The 27,862-nt window shown below is 39.6% G+C and overlaps 1 protein-coding gene across 1 annotated transcript in view; it reads right to left on the bottom strand.

Moving 5' to 3' along the window:
• LOC150080439 (centrosomal protein of 290 kDa-like) overlaps positions 1–27,862 on the bottom strand; it is a 124,466-nt gene that overhangs the window by 33,158 nt on the left and 63,446 nt on the right. Inside the window, exon 6 of the mRNA XM_090380693.1 lies at positions 10,867–11,088. Coding sequence (XP_090236819.1) covers positions 10,867–11,088 — 222 coding nt within the window. The remainder of the gene's footprint in view (positions 1–10,866; positions 11,089–27,862) is intronic.

Genomic DNA, 27,862 nt, shown 5'->3' with positions numbered 1-27,862 from the left:
AAGTCGGTTAATTCAAAATGTTTATCCATACTGACATCAAATTACTGTTTACGTGAACGCAGTGTACTTATATATATGCCAAACAGTGGGTTCTTCCACTAGCGAGAGGGATAACAGTGTTGCATTGCCCAGCAACCAAGTATCCCTTGAATTCTGTCCTTTCAGTGTACATGCACACGTTCTTAACAATTAGTCACTGAGAAATACTGAAAGAGCTTTTATTAAGTCTTGATATCATTTACTAAGTTCAAAATACCTAAAGTTATAGGCTTACAAACTTGTGAAGGGACTTTTAGCATTAGTAGAGGCATAAAATGCAAGAAAGTAAGCTTATGCAGCATCAGCCAAAAGGAAAAAAAAAAAAAAAGAAACGCTCCCATTTCACCCCTCTGTTCATTCCAAATACCTGTCCAGCTCAGCCTTAAATTTATTTTGGCTATCAACTTCCACAACAAAATATCGAAGTCTGTTCCACAAATCAACTACCAGCTGGCTAAAGGCAAACTTCCGCACATCTATCCTACAACTGTCTTTCCTCAATTTGAATTTATGCCCTCTCAGGTGATTATTCTGAGCAAGAGGAAAAATCCCATCAGCATTGAGCATGCTCAACCAGTCAAGGCTTTATACACCTCAATCAGATCACCTCGCACGTGCCTAGTCTCCAGACATCTGCAAAACTTAAGCCTTTCTTTGTAAGAGCAACCCTTTGTTCCATTCACTAATCTTGTTGCCTTTCTCTACTCGTTCCAACAACTCTACACCCTTCTTAAAATGAGCCCTCTAGACCTGTATACAGAACTCAAGTTGTGGCCTGACCGTTGCCTTATATAAGGTGATAATCACCTCCTAATCCCTGCTAGAAAAATTCCTGTATATCATTGACAAGACACCATGAGCTACTCTTGCAGACGTCTGCACTGCTCAGAAAACTTCATATCGTTACTGCTTCCCATATGTAGTACTTTACATTTGTCAATGTAAAGTACTACATATGGGAAGCACTTCATTTGCCACCTCTCAGCCCATCTGCTCAACTTTTCTAGATCCTGTTGCAGCAGCATACTGTCATTAGTGTCCTTCACAACCCTGCCAGCTTTCGTATCGTCTGCAAACTTGGACATTATCCTGATATACCATCACCAATATCATTTATAAATACAGAAAACAACAATGGACACAACACTGAACCTTGAGGGACTCCACTAACAACATTAGTCCACAAAGAGCAGTGTCCATTAATTACCACTCTCTGTCTTCTGCTACTCAACTATCCCTTTATCCTTAGCAGCATTTTGCCTCCAATGCCACACTGCTCCAATTTGTGCAGTAGTCTTCCATGTGCAACAGTATCAAAAGCCTTTCTAAGATCCAAATATATGATATCAAAGTTATTCCCTGCATCCAGTTCCTTTGTGACCGCATTGTAGTATCCAATCAAATTGGTCAGACAAGACTTCCCCTTATTGAAACAATGCTGTGTCCGAGCTATAACTGAAGTCGTGTCTAAATGATCCTGCAGTGCTTCTTTAACCAGTGCCTCCATTAATTTTCCTGGAACAGAAGTTAAACTAACAGGTCTATAATTACTTGTGTAGCCCTTTGATCTTCCTTTGTGAATTGGGGTCACATTTGCACATCTCAAGTCCATAGATACCTCTCCTTAGTCCAAGGAAGCTCTCATAATTATGGCTAAGTTTTGCTTACTTCCTTTGCTGCCTCCTTTAATATAACTGGATAGATTCCATCCATCCCAGGTCCCTTTCTTATGTTTATCTTCAACAATTTCTCCTCCACTTTCCTCTCAGTTATTACAAAATCATCTAGCTCACTGCCAGAGTTTAATTCGTTTCCAGCATTCCCCACTCTGAATAACTCGTGTGAATGTAGATGCAAAATATTCATTTAGTTTGTTAGCTTTCTGAGCAGGATCATCAACAGTTGAACCATCAATATCCAGTGGACCAATCTGATTCATCCCTTTCCTTCTAGAGTTTACATAGGTAAAAAACTCTTTGCTTACTTTACCAAAGATTTCTCATAATCTGCCTTTGCCTGCCTAATCTCCTTTGTGACTTGGTTACAGACCAGCTTATATCTATCATAGGCTTCCATGTCACCCATTAATTTATATGTATCCCATGCATTTTCCTTCTCTGCCACATGTCTCATTAGTTCATGTGACATCCATTTAGGCCTAAACCTTGAACAATATTTCTTAGTTGGTATGTAAAGCCTAGTAGCTTCCAAGATTAATTCTTTGAATGCGTCCCATTTTGAATTTACTGTTGGTAACCTCATCAGTTGGTCCCACCATATAGAATTTAAATACTGTCTAAGACTACCTAGTTTGCCTTTACGAAAGCAAAAATCCTTCCCTTTACCCCAGATGGTAGTTACCTCTTTGAGTAAATCCCACTTGGGCACACCATGATCACTGCCACCTAGTGGTTCCTTTATCTGCAAATTCTTAATGCATGAAGAATCACTACTGATAATCAGAATAAGAGTATTACTCCCTCTTCTTGCCTTCCGAACACGCTGATGTAGAAAACAATCATCCAATAAATCCACAAAAGCCATGCTAGTGTGTGAGTAACCAACCCACAAATTCCAGTCAATATCTGGGATAAAATCCCCCATTATAAGACTCTCCGATTTACTGGCCCATCCATTTCCCTGTACAGTTTTTTATTATACTCATCAGATTCATTAGGCCTATAACACACTCCTACTCTCAATTTTGATCTCCCAGTGCTTATGTCACATCAAACTGACTGAACACTGCACTGTTCAGCAATCTCGACTGGCTGCACTTCCTTGGATTTTATGTGTTTCTTAACTAATAGCCTAACCCCTCCTCCCTTCCTATCCTGTCTGTCCTTTCTGTACTCCCCAAATTCCAGTTCTGCATTCCTTATATCTGTGTGACACCACGTCTCTGATATCCCAATAATATCTGCCTTTGATGTTTTGACCAACACCTCAAATTCATCAAAACTCCTAGCATTGTTTGTCTGTTAGTTATTTGGTTTTTAGGAGCATTAGCAACTAAGGCTATATTGCCCCGGGGATATGCAGTTGTCATTTCCTAACCTTTCCACATCCTCCGTATTTGGTGCTCACGGGCTCGAACCCCGGTATAATCAAGAAGCATGTGCTACACACTGCTGCTCCTGCCCACCTGGCTATGGAAGCACCTGCTCCTAGCATTGGTGTATACACAGATATACATGCACCTGTTCCTATTCTTAGCTACCCTAACACAACCCATGTGTTTACTTCTACCGCAGTGACTCTCAACTCTTAATTCATAAATTTTTATGAATTAAGATCTGATATATCAGTGATATATCAGGCTTAGAGGGGAACAGGTATCCTGTTTGTTATCAGACACTCAGCCTAAAACACTGATGGATCCAATATCTCTCTATTACAGAAGATTTAGGAGAAGTCTGGTTGGCCTGCCTCCCTAAAATCCACTCATGCACACCTTCTCGATGGTAAGCCCCATTACGTCACTTAGGTGGCAACAAACGTGTAGAGTGTTTCTCTTCAGGACGCCTGGTCAGCGTGAAGAGGAAAAGACCAAACCCTCCAGCATATGACAGCACGACAAAAGAAATGGCCCTCAGTCCCCAGCAGCTTTCACTCTCCCTCTTAAGGCAGCGAGAGGATCAGAGCGGAAGCAGAGGGTGCTAAGAATCTCTGGGTACGACCAGGCTGCCATGCACGGAAACTGAACTTGGCCTGTTATGATGTAAGATCACTCATCAGTGAAGACAGGATATTAGAGCTGGAAAAGGAATTAGAAAATGTGAATTGGAATATCATCGGTTTGGCTGAAACAAGAAGAAGGAATGAATCACTTATAAGTTTATCAAGTGGAAATCTGCTGTACACCAATGGAAACAGTGAAAGGAGTGAAGGTGGAGTTGGGTTTCTGGTCCATAAAGATTTTAAAAACAACATTTTTGAATTCAAAAGTACATCACCAAGGGTGTCAAGACTAATACTCAAGATCTCTAAGAGGTACAAGCTAAAGATTATAATGATTTATGCACCAACATCGTGCCATGATGATGAAGAGGTTGAAGAAATGTACACCAAAATTGAGAGTCTTCTAGATGAACAGAAAACCCACTACACTATTATTATGGGGGACTTCAATGCTAAGGTTGGAAAGAAACAAAACAGCACAGAACGGGATACTATAGGAAATTTTGGAATTGGTGAAAGAAATGAAAGATGTGAAAGACTTGTGAAATTTGCAGAATCTCGAGCAATGTCAGTAATGAACACTTTTTTCAAGAAAAGGGTGAACAGAAAGTGGACATAGAAGAGTCCAAATGGTTAACTACTAATGAAATCGACTTCATCCTCACTAACAGAAGATATATTGTGAATGATGTTACCAACCTAAATAAGGTAAATGTTGGAAGTGATCACAGAATTGTAAGATGTACACTTGATATAGATGTAGGAAAGGAAAAAACTGACTCGAGTAAATAATACAAAGGTCTTGGAAATAACAGAAGAGGAGAAAAAGCAGTATGTACTAGAACCTAAGAACAAGTTTGAGTTTCTGCAGACTGCTGAGGACCAAGATATCGACGAGGAATATTACAACTTTCTGAAAGTGATAAAGCCCAAGAAACGTATAGGTAAAAAGAAATCCAAAGAAGAAAAAATTAGGCAAGAAACACTTGTCATGATGAACCGAAGACGACAAATGAAAAGCAAGAAAAATACTGACAGAGAGAAAATTGAGTATACTGAGTTATGCAGAGCCATTAGAAAGAGACTCAGAGAGGACATAAGAAGATTTAACACAAGAAAGTAGAACAAGCATTAAGGGAAAACAAAGGATTTAAATCAGCAGCCACAAGCTGTACTTGCTACCTGGGAGTCTAAAACGCTGATGGAACTGATATTCGGGGGACACTCAAGTCAAGTGTACCCAATTTCGGAGAAGTCCGGACGGTCTGTGACAGCCAAATCCTCTGCTTGCACATTCAGGATGGTGGGACTGTTAGTCATCCTGGGTATAACCTCCATGTACAAGTAGATGGTGGGTGACCACCCAGGTGTGAACCAACATAAGCAGGGGTCGAGGTGTGGCGCCCACACCACATGGAGGAACGCCGCCCCTCTACGTTACCAGGCAAGTACTAGGTGGTAGATGACTCTCATCAACCAGTGAAATACCACCACTTTGCTTATTGGAGGCTTGAAGTGGTGGACCCCATGTTTAGTCTCTAGAGCTAAGTTACGGTCAAACCCTTCCCTATCTCTACCATCATGCAGTATGATTGATGACTTTCGAGATTATGATGAACGTCGTGGCGAGATCCAATATTCCTTACATTTCGAGAGTACAGCTCTATAATGGTATTCGCAGGCCGGCCGCTAGTTAGTACACCGGACTGAAACTATTGGTAACTCTCTAGGAGGCTTCCAGATCAGCTAGTGTATAATCTTGCTACCTCTACTCTGACAGATAGTGACTAGAGAGAGTCCGAGTAGTGTGTATGCAGGGAGCATTGTCGAGGCCACGTTATGTCAAGGATCTGGGTATATTCTTACCATGTGTACGCCATATCAAGGCGCCTCCGTAGCCAGGTGGGAAGGAGCAGCAGTGCGTAGCACACGCTTCTTGATTAGACCGGGGTTCGAGCCCGTCACCACCAAATACGGAGGATGCGGAAAGGTCATTCAGGAATGACCACCGCATATCCCGGAGCAATATGGCCTTAGTTGCTAATGCTCCTAAAAACCAAATAACAACAAACAAACAAATGCCATATCAAAAATTTCATTACTTCATACAGCATGTCCCACTCACTTTTTCTTACTATTGAATACACCATGAATTGTCAAACTAGTAGAGCAAGCTTATCTGCAAAAAGATCTAAACCACCCAAGAACTTCTTAATTCATTTTACAAATATATGGGGTCTCAATTCTAATCTCAACGATGTCCATTTCCACTTGCAGTCTGCCAAACCCCATGTACTTTTTCTGACAGAATCTGAGTTATTGGTTGATTCAACTACTGCTCATCTCAGATGCCCAAATTATTCGCTGTATGATTCCTTTCGCCTCAAAGGTGGTACTTGTGCATATGTCCGTTCTGATATTCCCAGTCAGAGACTTGGCAATTTGGAATTTCCTCTCTTTGATCTTCTCTGGCTTAAAATCTCTCTACCTCACTGTTTCAAATTCATCTGTTGTCTCTACCGTTCTCCCAACTCCACTAATCACTTGGAGCTCTCTGACTTCCTCTCTTTGCAACTTGACTTTCTCCAGTCCAACTTTCCTAACAGTGAGGTAATTTTCCTTGGTGATTTTAATGTTCACAACAGCAGCTGGCTTCCGTTTTCTAGTCACACCGACCCAGCAGGTCGAGATGCTGAGGCTTTTGCAATTACTAATGACCTAGCACAGATTGTTCACTTACCTACAATAAAATACCGGAAAATCCTAATTATATAGCCAATACGCTTGATCTTTTTCTCACAAACAACCGTTCTAAGCACACGGTCGAAGTGAGAGGTCCTTTAGGCACTTCAGATCAAAACTTGGTGATTGTCTCTTCTCCAATGGAACCTTTATCTCATGGCTATTCCCAACCTCGTGTTGTTTGGCATTACAAGAATGCAAAATGGGATGACCTGCGAGACTTCTTTTCTTCTTTTCCTTGGTCGGATTACTGTTTCCAAACTTCTGATGTCAACGTTTGCTCAGATCGTATCAGTGAAATTATTCTTGCAGGAATGGAATCCTTTATCCCACACTCCACTTTAAAATCTCGTCCTTCATCTAAACCTTGGTTTTCCAATAAATGTGCTAAGGCTGTTCAAGAGAAGAATGTTGCATATCGTAATTGGCTTGTTTCTAATTCTTCAGTTTCATTTTCTGCCTACACCAAAGCTCGCAACAGTTGTAAAGCAGTTATTAATCAGTCCAAACTAGAGTTTGAACAGGCTAAGAGTAGAAAACTTGCTTCTTGCCCTAATGGTAGCCGAGCATTCTGGTCTCTTGCCAAAGCTACAGGCCGCAACTTTTGTCCATCTCTGCTCCCACCTCTGTCCAAACCAGATGGTTCTGTTGTCACTTCAGCCAAGGATAAAGCTGAACTTCTAGCATCCCATTTTTCTTCCAGCTTGTGTATTAATGATCTTGGTAAAACACCTCCCAACATTCCCAACACAGTCCATTCAATGCCTCCTGTGGTCTTATGTCAAAAGGATATCAGAAGGATTTTGATGAATCTTGATGCTAAGAAAGCTCCAGGTCCTGATGGTATTTCTCCACTTGTTCTCAAAACCTGTGCTCCTGAACTTACTCCTATTCTTTGCCGGCTTTTTTCACTTTCTTATTCCAAAGGTGTTTTTCCTTCTGCTTGGAAATTTACTCATATCCAGCCAGTTCCTAAAAAGAGTGACAAATCCCTCCCATCCAATTATCGTCCCATTGCAATTACTTCTACTCTTTCTAAAGTAATGGAGAAATCAATTAACTGCCAACTCTTAAACTACCTTGAAACCTTCCATCTGATCAATGATCTCCAGTATGGATTCCATCAGTGTCGATCCACTGGTGATATTCTGGCTTATGTTACCCATTTATGGACTAATTCAATGGAAAGGTTCGGTGAAACCCAAATAGTTGCTCTTGCCATCTCAAAGGCTTTTGATCGTGTTTGGCATAAAGGTCTTCTAAACAAGCTTCCATCTTATGGTTTGCCAACTGTTTTTAGTAATTGGTTATCCAGTTTTCTCTCTGATCGCTCACTGAGAGTGATGGTAGATGGCTCTCTGTCTTCTAACTTCTCTATTAATGCCGGTGTCCCCCAAGGTTCAGTTCTTTCCCCCACTCTTTTCCTCTTGTATATTAATGACCTTCTTCCATTGACTGGAAATCCTATCCATAGTTTTGCCGATGATAGCACATTGCATTCCACTTTCCATTTTGGGAAACCTTGCCCTGCTCAATCAGCTTCAACTTCTCGAAAATCTGCTACCAATTCCTTAAATGCCGATCTTCAGAAATTTCTCCAGTGGGGCAAAGACAACTTAGTTGATTTCAACCCTTCTAAAACTCAGTCTTGTCTTATATCTCGCAAAAAGGATTCTTCTGCTCCTATGCTTATCTTTAGTGACACTCCGATTTCTAGGCAAAATGATATCGCAAATCCACCCTGCCATGGAATATTGTTCTCACATCTGGGGTGGTGCCCCATAAACCTCTCTCAGGCTTCTTGATTCCATTCAGAAGAGGGCAGTTAGGTTAATTAATGATTCATCTCTAACAGAGTCTCCACTCGCTTTCTCATAGACGTACTGTTTCTGCTGCATGCCTCTTCTACAGATACTTCCATGGGCACTGTTCTTCTGAATTGGCTTCTATAATTCCCACACCCTCTTTCAAACCAGTCCGAACACATGCCGCCACCAGCCAACATCCATTTACTGTCCAACTTCAAACCCACAGAACCAACTTTTCATCTTCCTCATTTATTCATTCAACTGCCGTTTTCTGGAACAACCTTCCTTCATTCGCATTTCCTGAAAATTACAGTCTATAGAAGTTCAAGTCTAAAGTCAACAAATATATTTTCTCATCTTTTCAACCTCCAAACCAAGCATGGTACTAAGCTATAGGTACTATAATACCTCTCGTGTTTGGGGTTTCCATAAAAAAAAAAAGACCTTCCTTCGTATGTATTTCCTGAAAATCACAGAGTACAGAAGTTCAAGTCCAATGTCAACAAATACCTTCTTTCGTCTTCTCAACCTCCAACCCAAGCACGGTACTAAATACTATAGGTTTTAATACCTCTCGTGTTTTGGGGTTCACATAAAAAAAAAAAAAAGTAATACAGAAAGACAAATGATACTGAAACTGAAGAATAGCGATGGTGTACTTATAAACAGCAGAGAAGGCATAATTCAAATAACAGAAAACTACTATAGAGAATTATACCAGGAGCAGGGGAATGATGCCAGAAGTGGGGAAGATGGATTGCAAAGTAGCAACACATAGGACATACCCGATATTCTTCCTGATGAGGTAGAACATGCATTGAAGAAAATGAAGAATCAGAAGGCCCTGGGGGAAGATGAAGTTACTGAAGAGTTGTTAAAATTGGGAGGAAGAGACATAACACAAAAACTGGCAAGGCTCTTCACAAAGTGCATTAGAAAAGGTGTGACGCCTAAGGAGTGGAATAATGCAATCATAGTTTTGCTGCATAAGAAAGGAGATATATCAGAAATTGGAAATTATAGACCAATTAGCTTGTTATCCCACATCTACAAGTCGTTCACAAGGATCATTACCAACAGATTAGAAAGAATACTTGATGAGAATCAACCAAAAGAGCAAGCTGGCTTTAGGACAGGATTCTCATCTATGGATCACCTTCACGTAATATCACAGCTAATGGAGAAAGCAAATGAATATAAAACACCATTATGCCTGGCATTTGTGGATTATGAAAAGGCATTTGACTCCATACAGCATAAGTTGTTGTTTGGTTTTTAGGAGCATTAACAACTAAGGCCATATTGCTCTGGGAATATGCGGCGGTCATTCCCTGACCTTTTCGCATCCTCTGTATTTGGTGGTGACAGGCTCGAACCCCGGTCTAATCAAAAAGCGTGTGCTACGCACTGCTGTTCCTTCCCACCTGGCTACGGAGGCGCCCATATAGCATTAGGCAATGTTTCGGGCACTGCAAAGACAAGGCATAGATACCCCATATATTATGATTTTGAAGAAAATTTATGAGAGTGCTACCACCTTTATTAGACTAGACAAAGACAGTAGGAAATTTAGAATTGAGAAAGGAGTTTGACAAGGAGACACAATATCTCCGAATCTGTTTACTGCTGCCCTTGAGGAAGCTTTCAGAAGACTAGACTGGTTGCAGAAAGGAGTCAGTGTGAATGGAGAGTACCTAAACCATTTACGATTTGCAGATGACATTGTGGTCATAAGCCACGATCCCAAAGAATTAGAGGAAAATCTTAATCAGTTATGCACTGTTAGTAAGGATTTTGGACTAAAGATGAATATGGCTAAAACAAAAGTAATGATGAACAAGTATGCCATAGAAAGGGAAATAATGATTGAAGGAGCAGTAATTGAAAAGGTGGAGTCATATACTTATCTGGGACAAGTTATTAGCTGTAATAATGATAAATGGCTAGAAGTCGAGAGAAGAATAAATTTTGGATGGATAGCATTCAGAAAATATAGTCACATACTGAAGAGCAATATCCCAGTTTGTCTGAAACGTAAAATAATGAACCAGTGTATACTCCCCACCATGACTTATGGAAGTGAAACTTGGGCACTCACTAAAAGAATGGAAGAGAAACTGAGAACTACACAGCAAAGAATGGAACGAATTATATTGGGAATCAGACTGTTAGATAAGAAGAGAAACACATGGATTAGGCAGCAAACTCAAGTAAAGGACATTCTTATCAAAACTAAAGAACTAAAATGGTCTTGGGCAGGACACATAGCTCGAAGACATGATGGCAGATGGACTAAGAAAATAACAGAATGGTATCCAAGAGGAGCTAGAAGAAAACCTGGAAGACAAAGGCGGAGATGGATAGATGAAATTCATGAGTTTGTGGGTAGTAAATGGATGGCCAGTGCTCAAAACAGAAGGAATTGGAAAGTTGCTGGAGAGGCCTTCATCCTGCAGTGGATTGAAAATGGCTGATGATGATGATGATGATATCAGTGTAGTATATGGACTAAATGGATTTATGCATTTATAATTTTTCATTTCATTTAACAGAACAAAATTAAAAGATTTAAAGAGAGGAAAATATGATTTTTTACCTTTTGTTTTAATTCCTCCTCTAGCTCTTTCACCTTTTCCTCAGCCATTTTTGCAATTACATAATTTTTATATTGTTCAGGCTCCATTGTATGAGGTGTAGGTAATTGACTACGAAGTTTTTCTAGCTCACATTTACATCCCTCAATTTCTTCAACTAATTGTTGATTACTGGTTTCCAAGTCTTTAACTTTTAATTGTAAGTCATCTTTTGTGCTCTTTATCTATATAATGTTAAATAAATTATTATTTTTCCTGTCCAATTTTCCAATATGTGTATAAAGAAAAATGCTACATACTGAAAAGCAAAATAACACTCTCATGAGGATATGACTAAAACATATCAAATTATTAAGGAATAAATAAATGCTCACCAAAATGATGGAGGCATATTTATATTACAGTGGTATACACAATTTTTGCTGACCAGAATCTGCAACCATAGTTTTATTTCTCATCTACTGAGATTATCAGAAACCACTGTCATTTTTTACCCCTGCATATTAAATTTCTCAAAAAAAAAAAATTACATTTCCTTTAGTGCACTCAAATTGAAATACAAAATATATTATAAATTGTATTTCTTAGTGAAGAAGGAAGTGCTGCAGGTGTTTTAATTATTAATTAAGGATTAATATGTATTATTATTATTATTATTATTATTATTAATGTAGTAAAAAACACTGTAATATCACATCCTAATTTAGCGATTAAGGTCATACTTAGCAAGATGTGAATTTAATTTTCTGTCACCCAAATTACCATAACAATTAAAATAAAATAAATGAATCAAAATTAAATTAAAGAAAAACTAATTGCTAATACTGACACCCACCTATAGTAATGCACATACATGATCATTCAATAAATGAAGTTAACTTAAAAAAAAACAATGATAAAAGAATTAAAATCAAGGCAGGAAACCCACAAAGACTACATTCATCGGGGAATATCATCCTTTATGAGTTCCTTAGTCATTGCAAGAGTGACACTGTTATCAAGCATAGATGTCTTTGTACAAGGCAAATAAATAATAAACAAATCGAACTCAAAAGTATAAACTATATGGCATGGCCATTGCTCTCTATAGCTGAAATTAACAAAAAAAATAAATAAAATAAAATTCAAATTTCTATGCAAAGACTCCAACCAATCAAATGAAATGCAATTATGCAAAATAACAAAACAAATCAGAATTAACAAAAATCAATTATTTGTATTAATTTTTATAATTATATAAAAAAGTAATTAAAGAAAATTGAATGAAAGATTAAGTTAAAAATTAATGGAGAAAGAGAGGTGGTCATGAACATACAAAATTTTTTAAATAGGGGGAGGGAGGAAGAGCAATACAAATTTAAGATAGAGACAAAAGTAACAATGCAGACTTAAAAGGTTGAAACGAAAATGCAATGGATCACATTATGAGTTGCATTGTCCCTACTGGAAAGCAGTAGAGAAAGAAGCATTATATTTAAATACAGATATTAGAATAATCTGATGACATCATGCATTGTCTGCATTCCATGCAGACAATGCATGACAATGTCTTAAGGACATTCTGGTCTTTCCAATGATGACTACAAGGGCAAAAAGGATGTTAATAGTGTGGTGCCCTTGATTTTAAATTAATAGCAACTTTACTTCTTTTGGTAATGCTATTTGACTAAAAACAATATCAGTAATTTAGGTTAACTTGAGAATAACAATGCTGTCTCTAAAGTGAGCATAAGTCCAAGCCTTGTAGCCTAAGCCAAGATAAAAAATATTACTGAAATTATACCATCTCTGAAATTATAAAATAATCAGATTAACATAAATATATGATATAAAACATAATATCTTCAGAATACCAGTAATCTTGATAAATGCTGCATAATCTTATGAAAACTGCCAGCTAACTATTGCCAGGTATTTCACTAATTACATATCTAGTGTAATGTAAGGGATAAAGTGTTTTGCTTGAAATTTACAATTAAAAATGAGTTGAACCTTTCACATTAAACAGAATTCTGAAGGCTACAAAACTAAGGATCTGTTAAGGGGAAATTGTGTTTAGATGATCAGGATTGGCTTTCCACATTCTTCTATTAGTACTAGCCGACTCATTTGATCTCTTTGAGACCATTAAAAAAAAAAAAAACAGAGAGAAGTTGAAACCACCTATAAGGTAAACTAAAATCAACTGCATAGACACAAAATGTACATAAACAATACCTAAACCAGAACTGACTAGAAACCAAAACTAAACTGAAAACAGCATTTGGTAGTGACACTTGCAGTGTGCAGCAGAAATTACTGATCCTAAAGAGAAGTTTAATAAACTTCAGATAATTAGAATGCCCTAGTCGGTGTGCCTTTCCCATAAAACCACTGGGCAGGAGGATGTGTATAGTGCATATTTTTGTAATATGCAAAAATGGTGCACATGACTGCATTTATTTAATTTTTCACCTACAGCATTGAATAATCATAGTGTTTTAGAACCACGGACACAGGAAACTTGTGCCAGTAAAAACAGCAACTGAAAATTAAGAGATGTAAATTACTTGTGTGCATGAAAAATAACATTTGGGGCAATAAACAGACACTTTTAAAGTTTCTCCTTGTCATAAATTAGAAATGTTTTGCTGCATTTCCAATTCAACCCTTTTTTGTTAATTGCGGTATCAACTGTAAACAATTTTTAATAGAGAAATCAAAGAACTCAGCTCTGAAAGTATGCACAATGAATCACAGTTGATTAGAAAATGTATTCAAAGAGCATTAAAAAAAGTTTTTTTCCAATTGTGCATCAAATATACAGACTGCTATAGCAAACAAGTGCTGAGTGAACCACACTATAGTGGAGGGCAACTGTATTTTATTTATTTATTTATTAAATTTTACTATTTATCTTTATATATATATTTTTTACATGAACAGTTCAAAGCCGTTTTGCTGGCTACGTTTGGGAGCTCTGGCAATTTCAGCCAAAATTGCTTATTTTCAAAGTCTTTGTGCAAGTGGGATGCTGCCATCAGATTTAATGGGCAGAAGAATACCAGCGGTAAGATTTTTGTCCTCACAGATTTAGGTTGCTAAGCATGAGAAGTGAACATGAGATATCGTCATTTGCATTTAATGCTTTTTCCTTATGGGTCTGGCTATTCAGTCAGAAGCAAGGATATTAAGGCACTTTTGTCTGCTACAGGGCACTTTCTATTAACTCTTTTAATTAGAATCTGCAGATGTGCTTTGTTTTTACTTTTATGCAATTATTTTTGAGATGTGGTCTCTCATTCATACTGTTGATGATTCTGCTCAGGTAGCTAACAAACTAAATGAATATTTTGCTTTGACATTCACACATGAGGAGTTATTCAGCGAGGGGAATACCAGAGGTGTATTCAACTCTGGCAGTAAGCTAGAGAATCTTGTAATAACTGAGAGTAAATTGGAAGAGAAATTGTTGAAGATAAACACAAGAAAGGCACCTGGGGCGGATGGGATCTATCCAGTTATATTAAAAGAGGCAGCAAAGGAAGTAAGCAAAAGAAGTGTATTGCCATAATTATGAGAGCTTCCTTGGACTCAGGGAAGGTACCCACAGACTGGAGATGTGCAAATGTGACCCCAATTCACAAAGGAGGATCAAAGGCTAACACAAGTAATTATAGATCTGTGAGTTTAACTTCTGTTCCACGAAAATTAATGGAGGCACTGGTTAAAGAAGCACTACAGGATCATCTAGACAAGACTTCAGTTATAGCTCGGACACAGCATGGTTTTGTTAAGGGGAAGTCTTGCCTGACCAATCTGATTGGATACTATGATGCAGCCACAAAAGAACTGGATGCAGGGAATAACTTTGATATTATATACTTGGATCTTAGAAAGGCTTTTGATACTGTTGCACATGGAAGACTGCTGCACAAATTGGAGCAGTGTGGCATTGGAGGCAAATTGCTGCTATGGATAAAGGGGTGGTTGAGGGGGAGAAGACAGAGAGTGGTAATCAATGGACACTGCTCATCGTGGACTAATGTTATTAGTGGAGTCCCTCAGGGTTCAGTGTTGGGTCCATTATTGTTTTCTGTATTTATAAATGATACTGATGATGGTACATCAAGCTTAATGTCCAAGTTTGCAGACGATACGAAGGTTGGCAGGGTTGTCAAGGACACTACTGATGCTATGCTGCTGCAACAGGATCTGGAAAGGTTGAGCAGATGGGCTGAGAGGTGGCAAATGAAATTTAACATTGACAAATGTAAAGTACTACATATGGAAAACAGCAACCCCAGAGCAATGTATCAACTCTGTGGTACTACACTGACAGTGGTAGAGAATGAAAGGGACCTGGGGTGGTTTTGCAGGCAGATATGAAGTTCTCTGAGCATTGCAGACGGGCTGCAAGAGTAGCTCATGGTGTATTGTCAATGATATAGGAATTTTTCTTGCAGGGATAAGGAGGTGATTATAAGGCAATGGTCAGGCCACACCTAATTTCAAGAAGGATGTAGAGCTGCTGGAACGAGTACAGAGAAGGGCAACAAGATTAGTGAATGGAACAAAGGGGTGCTCTTACGAAGAAAGGCTTAAGTTTTGCAAATTACAGTGTCTGGAGACTAGGCACCAGCAAGGTGATCTGATAGAGGTGTATAAAGCCTTAAATGGTTGAGCATGCTCAATGCTGATGGGATTCTTCCTCTTGCTCAGAATAATCACCTGAGAGGGCATAAATTCAAATTGAGGAAAGACAGACGTAGGATAGACGAGCGGAAATTTGCCTTTAGCCAGCGGGTGGTGGTTGGTGGAACAGACTTCCATCCCTTGTTCACTTAGCATCCAGGAATATTCTTCTTCTTTCTCAGATCTTACCAGTGCCCATTTTTGAGGCTTATTTGTACTCCACATGCTGGATAAAGAAGATGGAATGACCAACATGAAATAACTGTTGAACATCTACTTTTGTATGAGACTGTAAATAATTTCCCTTTTTGTTAATAAATGACAACCCCTACCTATCATTACATTCTATACTGTCCAACCTGTGCTGTCTGCAGAATTTCTTCCCAAACAACACAATCAACCTTTTCAATTCATTGGCAATAGACCCGGTGAAATATTCCAAAAGCAAGCAGTGAAGAGTCTCTCTGAAGTGCACAGCTTACTTCAGCTATAGAACAGGAACAACCCCCGAGGAAACTAATAGGATAAAGAAGATAGAATGACCAACATGAAATATCTGTTGAACATCTACTTTTGTATGAGACTGTAAATAATTTCCCCTTTTAATTTGTCAATAATCGCATTTTGTAAATATATGCACTTCTGTAAATATTGTAAATAATTGCAATTCTTGAATTTTTGTACACCCTTCTAGCCGGTCGGCTGTGTAAAAGGATTTGTTGTTTGTTTGTTTTTTGGTTTTTAGGAGCATTAGCAACTAAGGCCATATTGCTCCGGGGATATGCGGTGATCATTCCCTGACCTTTCTGCATCCTGCGTATTTTTTTTTTTTTTTTTATGTACACCCCAAACACGAGAGGTATTAGAACCTATAGTACTTAGTACCGTGCTTGGGTTGGAGGTTGAGAAGACGAAAGAAGATATTTGTTGACATTAGACTTGAACTTCTGTACTCTGTAATTTTCAGGAAATACATACGAAGGAAGGTCGTTCCAGAAAATGGCAGTTGAATGAATAAACGAGGAAGATGAAAAGTTGGTTCTGTGAGTTTGAAGTTGGGCAGTAAATGGATGTTGCCTGGTGGCAGCACGTGTTCGGACTGTTTTGAGAGAGAGAGAGTGGGAATTATAGAAGCCAATTCAGAAGAACAGTGCCCATGGAAGTATCTATAGAAGAGGCATGCAGCAGAAACAGTACATCTATGAGACAGCAAGTGGAGAGACTCTGTTAGAGATGAATCATTAATTAACCTAACTGCCTTCTTCTGAATGGAATCAAGAAGCCTGAGAGAGGTTTTGGGAGCACCACCCCAGATGTGGGAACAATATTCCATGGCAGGGCGGATTTGCAATTTATACAGAGTGAGCAGCTGTTTGGAAGAAAAGTAACGGCGAGAGCGAAAGAGAAAACCAAGTTTTTTAGATGCAGAGGAAGCAATATTTCTAATGTGCTTGTGCCAAGAGAGATTAGAAGTCAGGGTAATCCCCAAAAGAGATATATCATTTTGCCTAGAAATCGGAGTGTCACCAAAGATAAGCATAGAAGCCGAAGAATCCTTTTTGCAAGATATAAGACAAGACTGAGTTTTAGAAGGATTGAAATCAAATAAGCTGTCTTTGCCCCACTGGAGAATTACCTGAAGATCGGCATTTAAGGAATTGGTAGCAGATTTTCGAGAAGTTGAAGCTGATTGAGCAGGACAAGGTTTCTCAAAATGGAAAGTGGAATGCAATGTGCTATCATCGGCAAAACTATGGATAGGATTTCCAGTCAATGGAAGAAGGTCATTAATATACAAGAGGAAAAGAGTGGGGGAAAGAACTGAACTTTGGGGGACACCAGCATTAACGGAGAAGTTAGAAGACAGAGAGCCATCTACCATCACCCTCAGTGAGCGATCAGAGAGAAAACTGGATAACCAATTACTAAAAACAGTTGGCAAACAATAAGATGGAAGCTTGTTTAGAAGACCTTTATGCCAAACACAATCAAAAGCCTTTGAGATGGCAAGAGCAACTACTTGGGTTTCACCGAACGTTTCCATTGAATTAGTTCATAAATGGGTAACATAAGCCAGAATATCACCAGTGGATCTACACTGACGGAATCCATACTGGTGATCATTGATCAGACGGAAGGTTTCTAGGTAGTTTAAGAGTTGGCGGTTAATTGATTTCTCCATTACTTTAGAAAGAGTAGAAGTAATTGCAATGGGACGATAATTGGATGGGAGGGATTTGTCACCCTTTTTAGGAACTGGCTGGATATGAGCAAATTTCCAAGCAGAAGGAAAAACACCTTTGGAATAAGAAAGTGAAAAAAGGCAGCAAAGAATAGGAGTAAGTTCAGGAGCACAGGTTTTGAGAACAAGTGGAGAAATACCATCAGGACCTGGAGCTTTCTTAGCATCAAGATTCATCAAAATCCTTCTGATATCCTTTTGACGGAAGACCACAGGAGGCATTGAATGGACTGTGTTGGGAATGTTGGGAGGTGTTTTACCAAGATCATTAATACACGAGCTGGAAGAAAAATGGGATGCTAGAAGGTCAGCTTTATCCTTGGCTGAAGTGACAACAGAACCATCTGGTTTGGACAGAGGTGGGAGCAGAGATGGACAAAAGTTGCGGCCAATAGCTTTGGCAAGAGACCAGAATGCTTGGCTACAATTAGGGCAAGAAGCAAGTTTTCTACTCTTAGCCTGTTCAAACTCTAGTTTGGACTGATTAATGACTGCTTTACAATTGTTTGGAGCTATGCTGTAGGCAGAAAATGAAACTGAAGAATTAGAAACAAACCAATTATGATATGCAACATTCTTCTCTTGAACAGCTTTAGCACATTTATTGGAAAACAAAAGTTTAGATAAAGGGCGAGATTTTAAAGTGGAGTGTGGGATAAAGGATTCCATTCCTGCAAGAATAATTTTACTGACACGATCTGAGCAAACGTTGATATCAGAAGTTTTGAAACAGTAATCCGACCAAGGAAAAGAAGAAAAGAAATCTCACAGGTCATCCCATTTTGCATTCTTGTAATGCCAAACAATACGAAGTTGGAAATAGCCATGATATAATGGCTCCATTGGAGAAGAGACAATCACCAAGTTGGATGTGAGGTGCCTGAAGGACCTTTCACTTCGACCATGTACATAGAAGGGTTGTTTGTGAGAAAAAGATCAAGCATGTTAGCTGTATGGTTAGGATTGTCCGGTATTCTTGTAGATAAATGAAAAATCTGTGAAAGGTCATTAGTAATTACAAAAGCCCCAGCATCTCGACCAGCTGGGTCGGTGTGACTATAAAACAGAAGCCAGCTGGAGTCGTGAACATTAAAATCACCAAGGAAAATTGCCTCACTGTTAGGAAACTGAGATGAGTAGTAGTTGAATCAACCGATAAATGAGATTCTGTCAGAAAAAGTACATGAGGTTTGGCAGACTGCAAGTGGAAATGTACATCGTTGAGATTAGAACTGAGACCACGTATATTTGTGAAATGAATTAGGAAGTGTTTGGGAGATTTAGATCTTTTCGCAGATAAGCTTACTCTATTAGTTTGACAATTCATGGTATATTCAATAGTAAGAAAAAGTGGGTGGGACATGGTGTATGAAGTAATGAAATTTTTGGATATGGCGTACACATTAGCATTAGTAGAGGCATTTGATGCAAGAAAGCAAGCTTATGCAGCATCAGCCAAAAAAAATAAAATAAAATAAAATAAAATAATTAATAAATAAAAAAAAATAAAAAAAATAACCACTTCCACTTCATTCCTCTGTTCGTTCGAAATACCTGTCCAGCTGAGCCTTAAACTTATTTAGGCTATCAATTTCCATGACAAGGGATGGACGTTTGTTCCATCAATCAACCACCGGCTGGTCAAAGGCAAATTTCCGCACGTCTATCCTACATCTGTCTTTCCTCAATTTGAATTTATGCCCTCTCGGGTGATTATTCTGAGCAAGAGGAAGAATCCCATCAGCATTGAGCATGCTCAACCATTTAAGGCTTTATACACCTCTATCAGATCACCTTGCTGGTGCCTAGTCTCCAGACACTGTAATTTGCAAAACTTAAGCCTTTCTTCGTAAGAGCACCCCTTTGTTCCATTCACTACTCTTGTTGCCCTTCTCTGTACTCGTTCCAGCAGCTCTACATCCTTCTTGAAATGAGGTGTGGCCTGACCATTGCCTTATAATCACCTCCTTATCCCTGCTAGAAAAATTCCTATATATCATTGACAATACACCATGAGCTACTCTTGCAGCCCGTCTGCACTGTCCAGAGAACTTCATATCTGCCTGCACAACCACCCCCAGGTCCTTTTCATTCTCTACCACTGTCAGTATAGTACCACAGATTTGATACGTTGCTCTGGGGTTGCTGTTTCCCATATGTAGTACTTTACATTTGTCAATGTTTAACTTCATTTGCCACATCTCAGCCCATCTGCTCAACCTTTCCAGATCCTGTTGCAGCAGCATAGTGTCAGTAGTGTCCTTGACAACCCTGCCAACCTTCGTATTGTCTGCAAACTTAGACATTAAGCTTGGTATACCATCATCAATATCATTTATAAATACAGAAAACAATAATGGACCCAATACTGAATTCTGAGGGACTCCACTAATAACATTAGTACACGATGAGCAATGTCCATTGATTACCACTCTCTGTCTTTTCCCCCTCAACCACCCCTTTATCCATAGCAGCAATTTGCCTCCAATGCCACACTTCTCCAATTTGTGCAGCAGTCTTCCCTGTGCAACAGTATCAAAGGCCTTTCTAAGATCCAAGTATATAATATCAAAGTTATTCCTTGCAACCAGTTCTTTTGTGACTGCATCATAGTATCCAATCAAATTGGTCAGGCAAGACTTCCCCTTAACAAAACCATGCTGTGTACGAGCTATAACTGAAGTCTTGTCTAGATGATCCTGCAGTGCTTCTTTAACCAGTGCCTCCATTCATTTTCCGGGAACAGAAGTTAAACTCACAGGTCTATAATTACTTGTGTCAGTCTTTGATCCTCCTTTGTGAATTGGGGTCACATTTGCACATCTCCAGTCCATGGGTACCTCCCCTGAATCCAAGGAAGCTCTCATAATTATGGCTAAGGGTTTGCTTACTTCCTTTGCTGCCTCCTTTAGTATAACTGGATAGATCCCATCCACTCCAGGTGCCTTTCTTGTGTTTATCTTCAACAATTTCTCTTCCACTTTACTCTCAGAGATTACAAGATTCTCTAGCTTACTGCCAGAGTTGAATACACCTCTGGCATTCCCCTTGCTGAATAACTCCTCATGTGTGAATGTCGATGCAAAATATTCATTTAGTTTGTTAGCTACCTGAGCAGGATCATCATCAGTTGACCCATCAATATCCAGTGGACCAATCTGATTCATCCCCTTCCTTCTAGAGTTTACATAAGTAAAGAACTCTTTGCTGTTTTTATTTGCATCCCTTGCCAAAGATATCTCGTAATCTGCCTTCACCTCCCTAACCTCCTTTGTAACTTGGTTACAGATCAACTTGTATCTATCATAGGCTTCTGTGTCACGTGTTAATTTGTATGTATCCCATGCATTTTTCTTCTCTGCCATATGTCTCATTAGTTCATCTGACATCCATTTAGGCCTAAACCTTGAACGATATTTCTTAGTTGGTATGTAAAGCCTAGTAGCTTCCAAGAAAGGTTCTTTGAATGCTTCCCATTTTGAATTTGCTGTTGGTAACATCATCAGTTGGTCCCACTGTATAGAATTTAAATACTGTCTCAGTCCATCGCAGTCACCTTTACGAAAGCAATAACCCTTCCCTTTACCCCTAATGGTAGTTACCTCTTTGAGTAAATCCCACTTCAGCACACTGTGGGATTTCAGAGACGTTACCTAGTGGTTCATTTATCTGCAGATTCTTAATGCATGAAGAATCACTACTGATAATCAAATCAAGAGTATTACTCCCTCTAGTTGCCTCCCGAACATGCTGATGTAGAAAACAATCATCCAATAAATCCACAAAAGCCTTGCTAGTGTGTGAGTGGCCAGCCCCCAAATTCCATTCAATATCTGGGAAATAAAAATCCCCCATTATAAGACTCTCTGACTTACTGGCCCACTCTATTTCCCTGTACAGTTACTTATTATACTCATCAGAGTCATTAGGCCTATAGCACACTCCTACTCTCAATTTTGATCTCCCAATGCTTATGTCATACCAAACTGACTCGACACTGCACTGTCCAGCGATGTCGACTGGCTTCACTTCCTTCGATTTTATGTATTTCTTAACTAATAGCATAACCCCCTCCTCCCTTCCTATCCTGTCTATCCTTTCTGTAGACATTGTACTCCCCAAATTCCAGTTCTGCATTCCTTATATCTGTGTGACACCACGTCTCTGAAATCCCAACAATATTTGCCTTTGATGTTTTGAACAATACCTCAAATTCATCAAATTTATTTACTAAACTCCTAGCATTGGTGTACTCGCAAGTATACGTGCACCTGTTCTTTTTCTCAGCTACCCTAACACAACCCATGTGTTTACTTGTACCCCAATGATTCCCAGCAGTCTCTGAAATATCCTGCATCTTATTTTCCAGGCTGCAGCTCATTCCAATAGAAGCAGTGCAAGAATCACTTTCACCTCTGCCAGTGGCTACTGTTAATCTATTAGTCCTTGTATCCCCTCAATCTAGCAGTTTTCCGACCCACCTAACACTGCCTCGATAACATCAGCAAACATTCTTGCACCCTTTCTATTTAAGTGTATCCCATCCCTGTAGAAGCAGTCTCTCCTGTTAAAAAATTCTACTACTGAAAAAAATTCTACCCCTTGAGCCCTGCACAATCTTTCCAGGGCCGAATTGATCGACAGGGCTCTCATCATATACTCCCTCCTATTGTGTATGGGCAGAATTGCAGACACTTTCAAATTTAACTCTAATTCACGGCTTTTTTTCAACAGTGACCTGTACTTGTTAAGTAATTCCGCTGATCTCCTACTCTTAATATCATTAGTGCCAACGTGTACAACTATATCACCTTTTGTGCCCTTAAAAGATGATAGCCCCTCTACAACGTCATCAACCTTTGTCCCTGGCAGACACACCCTGGTCCTGTTCCACCTATCCTTTTCACAAAGCATGTTTCCCGTTTCCCTGACAATAGTCACCAACAACTACTAGTTCCTTTGGGACCAGCGCATTGTGTCTTGGGGGCTGCCTCTGTGTTGCGCGATGACTAAGTGCAAGCTCTTGCATTGGTGTGGGCAGCTGGGAGTTTGATGGGCCCCTTACTTTTAATCCTTCGAGGGAATCCACCCTGTCCTTCAAGCTCTCATATAGGCCCATAAGAATGCTGAGTTGTTGCCTGATTTCCTTACACTCCTTGCATCGCGCGCAAAGACATCCCCCATGGCAGTATCATGTCCCGTACCCGACTGCTCCACAAACATCAAGCAAGTAGTGCATTTTAAAAAGCTGTGATTCAGAGGGCAACTGCCCCCCCCCCCCCTCAGTTCTCCTCTGAGCCACAGCACACCCATTAGCTTGAGACTTTTGCTTTGCTGCTCTGGTTTGAGTCATGATTTCGATTTAATTTCAATAAAATTTCAATTTCAATACAAAATTAAAACCCTAAACTTGTATCCCAACACAGTTATAACGCTATATTTATGTTTCAGTATTGAGTGTTATCTTCTAAATCCCTTTATATAACTTCCATATCAAGTTAGTATTAATTATTTATTTTTATAATTATTTATGTTACGTAACCTAAGTCGTTATATGTATAGATAAAAGTACAATTTAATTGACAATGAAGTTCAACAAGAGTAATAGATTTTACTGATTAATTGACAATATTATGTACTATACTATATTAAGCTTATGCTATCTAGTTCAAGATATTTTGTATTGCGTTACAATGGCGGCAATTTACGAACGGGCAACACGTGGATTTGATACCCTTACCGATACTAAGTAATACCTACAAATCTCTATCTAAGTTACTTTAAACAAGTATCGTAAATAGGAAGCTATTCTAGAAAATAAGTTAATATGCCAAGTTAAGCTAATAAAACAGAAATAAATCAGAAAAAACTTCTCTGTTCCAGGAGCGGCAAAAAGCTACATCTGCACAGGCTACCCTCGTTCTGAAACATCTATGGTAAGAATATACCCAGATCCTTGACATAACGTGGCCTCAACAATGACCCCTGCATACACACTACTCAGATTCCCTCCAGTCACTATCTGGCAGTGTAGAGGTAGCAAGATTATAGAGATAGCCTGCGAACACCATTTTAGAGGTGTACCCTTTAAATATAAGGGTACAGCTTTAAAATGGTGTTCGCAGCTGTACCCTTAAAATATAAGGAAGATTGCATCATGCCACGATGTTCATCATAACCTCAAAAGTCATCAAGCATACTGCATGATGGAAGAGATGGGGAAGTACTACATATGGGAAACAGCAACCCCAGAGCAACGTATCAACTCTGTGGTACTACACTGACAGTGGTAGAGAATGAAAGGGAACTGGGGGTGTTTGTGCAGGCAGATATGAAATTTTCTGAGCAGTGCAGACGGGCTGTAAGAGTAGCTCATGGTGTATTGTCAATGATATATAGGAATTTTTCTAGCAGGGATAAGGAGGTGATTATTCCCTTGTATAAGGCAATGGTCAGACCGCACCTAGAGTACTGTATACAGGTCTGGAGGCCTCATTTCAAGAAGGATGTAGAGATGCTGGAACGAGTACAGAGAAGGGCAACAAGATTAGTGAATGGAACAAAGGGGTGCTCTTAGGAAGAAAGGCTTACGTTTTGCAAATTACAGTGTCTGGAGACTAGGCACCAGCAAGGTGATCTGATAGAGGTGTATTAAAGCCTTGAATGGTTTGAGCATGCTCAATGCTGATGGGATTCTTCCTCTTGCTCAGAATAATCACCTGAGAGGGCATAAATTCAAATTGAGGAAAGACAGTTGTAGGATAGATGTGCGGAAATTTGCCTTTAGCCAGCGGGTGGTTGGTTGGTGGAACAGACTTCCATCCCTTGTCGTGGAAGTTGATAGCCTAAAGAAGTTTAAGGCTCAGCTGGACAGGTATTTTGAATGAACAGAGGGGTGAAGTGGAAGTGGTTATTTTTTATTTATTTATTTATTTTTATTTTTATTTTTTTTTTTTGGCTGATGCTGCATAAGCTTGCTTTCTTAGCATTAGTAGAGGCATCAAATGCCTCTACTAATGCTAATGCTAAAAGGGTTGACCGGAACTTAGCTCTGGAGACTAAACATGGGTTCTACCACTTCAAGCCTCCAATGAGCAAATTGGTGGTATTGCACCAGTTGATGAGAGTCATCTACCATCTAATACTGCCTGGTAACACAGAGGGGTGGCATTCCTCTATCTGGTGTGGGCGCGACACCTCGACCCCTGCTTACGTTGGTTCACACTTGGGTGGTCACCCACCAAGTGCTTGTGCATGGATGTTATACACATGCTCTCATAATTAAGGCTAAGGGTTTACTTACTTCCTTTGCTGCCTCACTTAATATAATTGAATAGTTTCCAAGGTACCTCTTTAGGTTTAACTTCAATAATTCCCCTTCCATTTTCCTCTAAACTATTACAAAATCATTTAGCTCCGAGTTAGAATTTGATAAATTTCTGGCATCCACTTTTGAATATAGATGCAAAATACCTATTCAGGTTGCCAGCAACCTGAGCCAAATCATCAAAAGTTAAACCATTGATATCAAGTGGATCAATGTGATTTAACCCCATCCTTCTACTGTTAATATAAATAAAGAATTCCCTGCTATTCTTTTAGGAATTCTTTGCCAGACTTTCTTGTAATCTTCCTTAGCTTGTCGAAGAAAGGTTTTTTGCATTTACAGTAAAATGGGCAAGCGAGATATTATTATTGCATATGTTATATGAAAATTTAAAAAACGTTTTTTGCATTTACAGTAAAATGGGCAAGTGAGATAGAGACCAGAATCGTAAATATCCTAGTGGATCTGAAAAAAGAAAATCCCCAGAGGGCTTATATCTGGTGAGTATGGGCTTGGCACACCCAGGGTCCTGAGCTGGATGTCATCATTCTTCTCTTTCTTTTTGATTCCTTTCTACTTTTGACACTCTCTCTCTCTCTCTCTCAGGGTAACTCGGTGAATTTTTTTTGGCTGATGCAGCATACGCCTCAGGCTTCCTTGCACCATATGGCTAATAATAATAATAATAATTTCTGGTGAACTCCAAGAATAGAACTCCCAAAGGTTCTCACTGAAGGAATCACATATCTGAAGGCTAAAGACGAAGATTTGTATCTTCGTTTCTTGTGAAACCCACTGAAATGTACGCCAATAACCTGCCTCCCAACAATGTACCTGACCGACTGCATAACCAGGAAGATATCAGACTACTTGGAGAGCCAGAACATAATGGTCGAATAGCAGAAAGGATGCAAGCGGCTGAGCAAAAGATGAAAGGAGCAATTAACCATAGATGCTGCGGTTATAGAGGAAGCCTACAAGAAGCACCGCAACATGTACACAGCCTACATTAGTTACCACAAGGCCATCAACTCTGTGCCTCATAGCTGGCTAATAGAGGCGCTGAACATCTACAAAGTCAATTCGATAGTGACAAACGTCCTAGGAGAAATGATGGCGAAATGGAGTACCACCATTAAGGTCAAAAACATCACAACCAGGCCAATCTCCATTAGGAGAGGAATCTTTGAGGGGCTCAGATGCCCTAAGCCCCTCAAAGATTGGGCTCACAATGGGCTCAGATGCCCTGAGCCCATTGTGATTCTGTCTAGCACTTAACCCGCTATCTACCATGCTTAACAGAAGCAAGTATGGATATAACCTCAAAGGAGGAAGGAAGAATCTGTACATCCTCACCCACCTGATGTACATGGATGACATCAAGCTCTACACAGGAACTGAGAAGCACCTCCAGAAACTACTCCAGATCACCGAAGAATTCAGCAATGATATTAGGATGGAATTTAGTCTAGACAAATGCAAGACCCACAGATTGCTCCAGGGAAAATTAGTCAACCGAAACTACCAGCTGCAGACTGGTAAAGAGATCGAAGCCATGGCAGAGGAAGAGGCTTACAAATACTTGGGGATGATGCAGGCTCAGCAGTTACAGCACAAGGAAATTAAGGCCTGCCTGATTGAAAAATATCATCAGAGACTCAGAAGCCTGCTGAAAGCAAAGCTGAATGGAGGGAACGCAGTTAAACCCATAAACACCTATGCCGTCCCAGTGCTAACATACTTCTTCGGGGTCACAGATTAGACTAACACCAAGCTGGAGGATATCATGAGAAAGACAAGGACAATGATGACCAAGAGCCGCCAACACCACCCGAAATCTGCCATGGAGAGACTGACAATTGCCTGAGAAGCATTAGCATTAGCATTAGCATTAGTAGAGGCATTTGATGCAAGAAAGCAAGCTTATGCAGCATCAGCCAAAAAAAAAAAAAAAAAAAAAAAAAAAAAAAAAGTAACATAAATAAATAAAAATAACCACTTCCACTTCACCCCTCTGTTCGTTCGAAATACCTGTCCAGCTGAGCCTTAAACTTATTTAGGCTATCAACTTCCACGACAAGGGATGGAAGTCTGTTCCACCCACCAACCACCCGCTGGCTAAAGGCAAATTTCCGCACATCTATCCTACATCTGTCTTTCCTCAATTTGAATTTATGCCCTCTCAGGTGATTTTTCTGAGCTAGAGGAAGAATCCCATCAGCATTGAGCATGCTCAAACCATTCAAGGCTTTGTACACCTCTATCAGATCACCCCGCTGGTGCCTAGTTTCCAGACACTGTAATTTGCAAAACTTAAGCCTTTCTTCGTAAGAGAACCCCTTTGTCCCATTCACCAATCTAGTTGCCCTTCTCTGTACTCGTTCCAGCAGCTCTACATCCTTCCTGAAATGAGGCCTCCAGGCCTGTATACAGTACTCTAGGTGTGGCCTGACCATTGCCTTATACAAGGGAATAATCACCTCCTTATCCCTGCTAGAAAAATTCCTATATATCATTGACAATACACCATGAGCTACTCTTGCAGCTCGTCTGCACTGCTCAGAGAACTTCATATCTGCCTGCACCACCACCCCCAGGTCCCTTTCATTCTCTACCACTGTCAGTGTAGTACCACAGAGTTGATACGTTGCTCTGGGGTTGCTGTTTCCCATATGTAGTACTTTACATTTGTCAATGTTAAACTTCATTTGCCACCTCGAAGCCCATCTGCTCAACCTTTCCAAATCCTGTTGCA

Source organism: Mastigoproctus giganteus, chromosome 9 (assembly GCF_048544385.1).
Source record: "Mastigoproctus giganteus isolate SK-2022 chromosome 9, ASM4854438v1, whole genome shotgun sequence".
NCBI classification, from domain to species: Eukaryota; Metazoa; Arthropoda; class Arachnida; order Uropygi; family Thelyphonidae; genus Mastigoproctus; species Mastigoproctus giganteus.
The sequence above is the reverse complement of the archived record's forward strand: the minus strand, read 5'-3'. Positions and strand labels throughout refer to the sequence as shown.